General features: G+C 36.0%; 1 protein-coding gene across 2 annotated transcripts; it reads right to left on the bottom strand.

Annotated features, from left to right (window-relative positions):
- Positions 1 to 489: 489 nt before the first annotated feature.
- Positions 490 to 2,589, bottom strand: LOC122090717. Of its 2 annotated transcripts, none has more exons than XM_042660401.1 (4): positions 2,437 to 2,589; positions 1,772 to 1,953; positions 1,608 to 1,671; positions 490 to 1,439 (listed from the first exon to the last, which is right to left on the bottom strand). In XM_042660401.1, the coding sequence occupies exons 2-4, from the start codon at positions 1,918 to 1,920 to the stop codon at positions 1,131 to 1,133; spliced, it is 522 nt and encodes a 173-aa protein (XP_042516335.1). In that variant the 5' UTR covers positions 1,921 to 1,953; positions 2,437 to 2,589; the 3' UTR covers positions 490 to 1,130. The 2 variants fall into 2 exon arrangements, with proteins under 2 accessions (XP_042516335.1, XP_042516334.1); XM_042660400.1 differs by having other exon boundaries at positions 1,608 to 1,674.
- Positions 2,590 to 8,012: the final 5,423 nt, after the last annotated feature.

Raw genomic sequence — 8,012 nt, forward strand, 5'->3', positions numbered from 1 at the left:
TTGAATGCACAGATATTTCTAATAGTTGAATGCACGCCAAACGCTCTGTTACGTCACAAATAGAATTCAATCCCCTTCATGACCATCTCAAGACAAATGGGCCCAAGAGCCAAAATCAAAAAATTCAGATAATCGTGTTGATGTTGTGCATGTGTTGATCTTTCATTGAATACATAGTTTTCATAATACCAACCATAGTTTTCATAATACCTGCCAAACCAGAGAAGACCATGGGAACAATATGCCAACACTGATGGAACAGGGACCAACCACATGTAAACGCTTTAGCAATACACGCTTTTATGACCCAAACCACATAGAAAAGGCAGCCTAATTTGAACTTGGACTGTTAAAGAGGTCAGTCTTAGCCCGCCAGAGGTAGAAAATGTCACATTTGTACTAGCCAGCAAAGGGGTTGTTGGGAAGGGAACATAAAAATTGATAAAAGCAATAAAACAACAGAGCTGACAAGTGGAAACAAGCAAGAAAAACCATCAGAACAGAAGTTTTAATTTAACAAAATGACAACCACTACAAGAGCAAATATATTTACAAGCTTAAATAGAAACCCCCTTCAATGGAAGCTCCTCCTTTTTACAGATTCTCCTCTCCAAAAACCGCAAAGGTAAAATAATCAAAGACCCATTAGCCAAAATAACTCATCTTCCCCTCCCCCCTTCTGTCATCTTTTTTTTTTTTTTTTTTACATTACAAAGGAAAAAAAGAGGGAGGGAAAGGAAACAAACTGGACACAAACACGAAGACCCCACACCTAGCCCTTTTCTAAACCCTCTAAACTAAAATTGTTTGAATAAATACCTAAAAAAGAAGAGGGTTTGGTTGTTTGCAGCTTTACTACTCCCCCTTCTTTATTTATGGTGCGACGATTACATCTACATACATACATACATAATCATTATCCTTCTCCTCCTCCTTACAGACACACACATTAACCAAGATAGCCGATAAAAAAAACCTATATACAGTAAATAACAGAGTCCAATCCCCTCTCTCTTCTCCTCTCCTCCTCCTCCTCCTCCTCTCCCCCAAAATCCAATTAGATCCTCCTCTCTTCTTTCAAAAAACAAAAACAGTCCTCTTCTATGTACTTGGAAAGAAGAGTTCTTCTGTTAGGCTACAGCAGGGATGCTGCAGTTTCGCCTATCCCTGTCAAGGCAATCAAAACCCTCAATTCTAACCGCAGCTGGCTTATGCCCAAACTTCATACGTGCACAACCACCTCCCTTACGGGCTGAGGATGGTGAAGACGAAAGTCCCGAAGGAACTGAGACTTGCAGCGGCGATAAAGAAGTTAGCTTCTCGTCCCCAAAACGGGCATCCTGGATTAGCGGATTGGTAGCCCTGCTCGGCGGTGACCCACTGAAAAACGGGGGCGACGAGGCCACCTGAGCGGTGGACTGTTCACCACCATAAACACCCTGGGGGAAAAGGGGAAAAAATTCTTATTTTTTAAATCAATTTTCGAAACTAAAAGTTTCCTCTGTAAGAAAAAGCCTAATCACTGTAAGGAATTTAAGGGTTAAGAATCAGATCTAGGAACCAGATACAATCAAATAAGAAAGGGTACGAACGGAGAAGAGGCATACCTTTGTGAGGATCATATCAAGAAGTTCCGACCCCGCCTTGGAATCGCAAAGCTCCGCTTGATGACTGCTGCTCAGACAAGAACAGAGGACGAAGAAATTTAGAATTTTAAGGTGGTTTTGGTGAATCAGATGGAAAGCGTGTCTAGAGAAGTTGTGAAATTTACCTCAACTGCCATCTCAAAGGCCTAGGATCATGAACGACATGGTTAAAGCCAGAGATTCGCCGAGGTTTAGGGCAAACAACCACATCTTTGGCGCTCCTCATGTCTTCGCAAGCTGTGAGGGTGTTCTTCTGGTATCCGCAATAGTTCATCTTCGCAGCTGCTTAAGATCCAAAGCCGAGCGCCTGTAAAACGAAACAAGACTCGAAATTTAGATAAAACCGAGGCTAGAGTTATGGATCTAACAACAAGAAACGCGAATCTATTCAACAAAGATGAGATCTGATAAGTTTTACAATCCATCTAAACAGATCACCATCTAGATCACAGGAAAAAAATAACAAAATCAAAACTTTCAGTCATCTATAATTTTCTGATGCCTCTCCGATCTACAGAAAGATGATTAAAAAAAAAAAATCTCCCATCCAGAGTAACAATTTTTCCTCGAGAAATCTCAGGAAAAACAGCTCAGGAAATCAATAAAACACCTCAAACAAAGCCAAAAAAAAACATATAACTACTCAGATCTGTCGCGGCACCTCGAAGAAAAAAGAAAAGAAAAAGATGAAGAAGAAATCACAAGAAAAATTAAGCAGAAAAAATAGAGAAATAGCAACATATTAAACAGATAACAGAGAGAACGTGAGAGAGAGAGAGAGTGCGAGTACCTTAGCTAACCCTACAAATCAAATCTCCTCCAAGAGGAGGATTCAAAGATGGAAGAAAAGATAGGAGGACGGGTACGAGACGAAAGAAGAGAACAGTACGAGGAGGTGTTGGGTTTGATTTATATGGTAAGAGATGTCAAGAGACCGAAAGAAACCTACAATCCTCAACAGCTCATACACACGACACACCCCAATCACTTTCCTTAATTTTATTTTCTCTCTCTTCTTTTTCTCTCTCTAAACGGATTATTTTATTTTTTTTAATTCGTTACGCACACGGTGCCTCCCCGCGTGGATTTTGCTTTGGATTTAGCTCCTCAACTGTCTTTCTTCTTTCTTCCTCCTCATATAGTCAAATTAAATATCAAACTAAAGAGAATTATTTATTTTTTAATTAATAAAAGAGAAAATTATAAAAATGCTAGCGTTATAATGAAATTAGAAATGCTTAGAAATACTAGTGTTTATTGACCCTTAGATGAAATATAATAGATCTTAATCGTTTGTATTTGTTGTTCTACCTAAGTTGTTCATCACTGCCTCTTTATCTCTCCCTCTCCCTCTCTGACTCTGACTTCGACTCCGACTCCGACTCCCATCACTGGTCAAAGGTTTAGTTGCTTCGCCAATTCCAACTTTGGCTTCTATGAATACCAAATAGATCGAATAAATGTTAAAAGAAATCAAAAGTGCTTGCGAGTACCACCCATTTGAAAAAGTGTGATTACAATTCAAGAATCTCTAATGAGATATGTTGCAAGAAACTAGAATACATTATTGAACAGTTGGACAACATGAAAGAATGCATATATCAATATCAAGATGCAAATCCAAACAATGGTATTCAAGTTGTATGACACTAGTAGAATCCCTTCCCCCCCCCCCCCCCCCCAAAAAAATCTCTCAATTAGAATAGTACGGATTAGAAGTGAACCATCCTCATCTAACTGAATGTTCTGATTAAAATAACTGAAGTAGCTCTGGGAATTTAAAAAAAAAAAATTATTAAAAAACACCAAATACTGAAATATAAGAAGCTGTTCTTTGGAACTTTCTTCAAGAATGGCCGATAGATCCTTGGAAAGTCTGAGTTTCTTCCTAGACCCGTCACCGTCTTCTTTGTCACTGATTCCATGCGAACAGGCTCTTTCAATCTCAAGTTCTTCTCCGTTTATATCCCTCTCACTTCGCTTTCCACTCACGCTCGATATCGTGTTGTTCGGAGAGGAGACTCCGCTCGATATTGAGTTGAAACTTGGTTAGCAAAGAAGAATCATCAGCGTTTAAGCCACATAGATCTGATTACCAAGGAAAGGGAGAAAGAAAATAGGTGATTATTGTTTGTATATCAGAAATCGGAGTTCGCTTTCTCTAGGTGGATCTAGTAAAAAGAATGGCTTTTCCAATTCAGAGAGAAAGAGAAGAGAGAGAAAGAGGGAGAGGAAAGGTGTAGCAACAGTGGATTGAAAGTTTGTATATCTTCTCTCCATCCAATGGTTTAATTCAAGTTGATCAAATCTTATGGTCAAAATCCCGCTAGCATTCCTAATTCCTAGGTACTACGCTAGCATACCTATCCCTCTCCCTTAATAAAATAAAGGAAAATGGAACACAAAAGAAAGAAGTGATAGGTATATCTCAATTTTAATTTCTCTCTCTAATATTTTTTGGTAGAATCTCTCTCTAACTACCGGAGAGGACGAAAGGCCGGAATTTTTTGGAATAATTTACAATGTCACCCTCTGGAGAATGCCAATATTAGAGGGACACCCCCTCTCTTTCACCAAATTAGATTCGGACCCCCTGCCGTCAGTTACTGTTAAGGAATATACCTTATATGATGTTCTCAGCTACTATATTTTATTTTAAATACCAAAATAGCCTTTGAAATATCTAAAATGCCCATGTAACAAGTTCCATCCTAAATAGATTTGGACTACCGACGATCGTACAGAGCACCTAAAATCATGGTGGCAGCGACAGTGGCAGCGGCGACATTCAACCAGGTTTTCTTCAGTGGGTAGAGAGGGGAAGAGAGAGAGAGAGAGAGAGAGAGAGTCTGTGTGTGAAAAATGCCGGTTGTAGTTTATTTAGCCCTTTCACAAATGTGAAAATTGAAAACACCCAAATTCAGTCAGGCGCCATTCTTGTCGATCTACTGAGTCTTTGCGATTTTTTTTTTAAATTAATATGTTATCAGGTTTGAGTCTACCCTTCTTCTTCTCCTTTGGATTTTTTTGTAATTAATTAATTTATGGAATTTTCCTTGTCAATGTGACTGCTAAAGCTAGGTTTTGAGAGATTTTTGTTTGGTGGAGGCTTGGACTAGATGATTGGGTGGTTGTGGCTCCAGACCTTCGCCTTTGTCTCTCTCTCTCTCTCTCTCTCTCTCTCTCTTTCTCTCTCTCGATGAAGACTATGGGCTATAGAGTCAAACCTTTGCATTTTCTCTCTCAATTTCTTTACTTCTATTTTGTGTTGCTTTCATATGCACTGTTGTTTCCAGCCCTCTTTCTCCGTCTTGTCTTCTTTAATTCATCCCCACCGTTTGGGCACGGAAGATTCGCAAAAGCCTTAGGACCCTAAACCCACCTTTCAAACCTAGTCAAGCAATATCATCACTCGTTCTATGCTCCAAGCACTACATCTTTGGTTCAGTTTGGTAGGCTCTTCTTCTTTCTACATGGCGAAGAGGAGCTTCCAGTTATGGCGTATGAATAATACTCATGAATTCAGAATTAGGGTTTTCATGCTTTAGCTCTGTTTTATTTCATTTTCCTGCTCTCTCTCTCTCTCTCTCATCCTCTGTTTTCGAGTCACAACTCTGTGTTTTATCAGTTATCTCGTCACTATTCTCAAGTGAACCCATTTATAGACACCACTCACTTGTGGCTCCACGAACAACTCCTCCAGCTCCATAAACGTGACGACCTTAGTCCCAGTCTACATACTCTAGGTCCAAATTCCTCCGGAGTGAGTAGCTTAGAGAGAGCGTTTTAGGTTCCACCTCTATCTTTGTGAATAGGGTATAATGGTTATTTCACAACATCACTTAATAGAGATTGACTGTAAGGGGTCTGAATCTAATTTGGTGAAAGAGAGGGGACATCCCTCTAATATTGGCATTCTCCAGGGGGTGGCATTGTAAATTACCTTTTTTTTATTATTTTTATTTTTTATTTATTTCTATTCAGTTGTCATCGTTGTCTATGTTCTGTAGGCTGTGTAGCACGTGGTTGAAGAGTGGAAGACTTTTTCAAAAATTAATAAAAAGAAGGGAAAAGAAGTAAATTATCACTTTACCCGCTGGTTATTTTTTTATTAACCAAACTACCACTTATATATCTGCTACTTTTGAATTATACTTCTCATATGATAAATAAAAGAAATTAAAAAACCCTTTTACTCCTCATAGGCTCATAAAGAAGTAGCATATCTTAGTCCCTCTTTGGTATCATTTTTCTTTTTTATTTTTGTTCACAAAAATGGTTTTGGCCGCATTTGGTATCATTTATGGAGCTTGTTTCTATTTAAAAAAAAAAAATTGTTAAAACACAAAAAACAAAAAGAGATTAAGAGTCATTTATGTGTGTTTGACCAAAAATGATTTTCAGTTATTTCTGCGTTGGACTTTAATGAACATATGCTTAAAGGCTCAATATGGAGGGGTAAAGTAGTAATTTATTTTGTAATTAGAAATCCAAACCCCTTGCCCCCTGTTCTTCAGTCCAAAGTGGAGAAAGAGAGTTATAAGAAAGATGGGTGAAGGAAATCTCTTCACCCATTTAAAAAAAAAAACGATTTTGCACATAGAGATACCAAATTATTTCTCACAAAAAATCATTTTTGTTAAATAGTTATCAAAACATTTTTATGTTTTGATAAAAAATGGTTTTCATTAATGATTTTTGTTAAATAGATAAAAAGAAAAAATAAAAATGATACCAATGGTTTCTATTTGTATTTATTTGACTTATTTCTATTTTTACAAGTGTTTGGTATAATTTATAGCACTTATTTCTATTTATAATAAATTCGAATAAATTACAAATTACTCTCAAGTTATTTGTGATTTGTGGCACCAAATCATTTATGTTGGTTTTTTCTACCTTAAATGAACACGTGTGCTAAACTACTCAAAAGCAATGATAAATAGGTAACTTCAGTATGTTTAATACTTTTCTAATAAAAAAACCCAAATCTTATCATCTTCCTCGTTCGAAGCTCAAAGTTGAAGGTGAAAACTGAAACCTATTTTCTCATTATATTTTATAAATAGTAACCAAATGAATACTATGTGTGGTCCATAATTTATTGTCACAAATAATTTCTAAAAAATAATTAATAAATACAAATAGAAATCATAACAAAGAGAACCTTAATAATTATAGAAAGATTAACAAGAGAAAGGTGTGCCAAAGTCATGGCCATAGAATTAGGGTGTCAAACCTAGCTTTAATTGATAAAAACGATTGAAACTATTCGAAAAAACTTAGATCGAATTAAATCGATTCTTATTAGATTGGTTTTGGACTGAGGTATGTTAGAATTAACTAAAAATCGGATCAAATTGAAGCTAAACCGAATGAAATTGATAATAAAATAAGTGATTTTGAGGTTATATAAGGGAATTGATTATTTATTTTTTTTATAATATTAGTGAGAATACTTATTTATTGTAAGGGAATTGTTACGAATCAAAGAATATGAGTTACGAATAGAAAAATTGAATTGTAGATTGTAACAATGCTTCCATTGATCTCCATGATCACTACAGGTTATGAATATAAGATTTCTTTATGCTTCAAGTCCAATGATAAATCGATTTAAACCGATATTAACCCGATATTGAAAATTTGAAATAAATTAAAACCAAAACCAAATTGAAACTGAACCTGATCGAAAACTAAAATTCCTTAATGGGTTGGTTTCTCCCTCATTCCTAGACTAAAATTGATTCAGTCTGATTGAAACCGATCTGAACTGACCTTTTGACACCCCTTCATAGAACCTCTGTAGAGTTCATTGTTTTTGAATGTTTGGTAATTGACCATAGACCAGAGGTTGCTATGGTATAGGGTATAGGGGTTTCAATCCGTCGATTTGAACAGGTTTTGATTTGGTTTCATCGATTTTTGTGTGATAAAATCAGAACATGAGCCAATGAGGATGCATCAATTTTAGTTTGGTTTCGTATTTTATCGGTTTCTCTTATTGATTTGGTTTCGGTTGATCATATAAGTATATTCAATTTTAGTTTCATTTCAGTTTTTTATCGATTTGGTTTCGATTTATCATTTAAGTATATTCAAAATTATGGAAAAAAATGTGTTTTTGTTTATGAATTTCAGGTTTGTATGAATTTCTTCTCGAGTTATATTGATTTTAGTCCAATTTTTTACATTTATTTTAATGTCTTGTCAACTTCAATGCTATTCGATTTGGTTTCAGTCTTACAAAATCTCAACCTAAAACATGATTCAATAAACTTATATCGATTTCAATTTAATTCAGTTTTTATCAATTTCATCGATTCGTGCTTTTTAAATTGCCCTATGATTTGCTTGTCAACTAGA

This window comes from Macadamia integrifolia, chromosome 10 (genome assembly GCF_013358625.1).
Source record: "Macadamia integrifolia cultivar HAES 741 chromosome 10, SCU_Mint_v3, whole genome shotgun sequence".
NCBI lineage: Eukaryota > Viridiplantae > Streptophyta > Magnoliopsida > Proteales > Proteaceae > Macadamia > Macadamia integrifolia.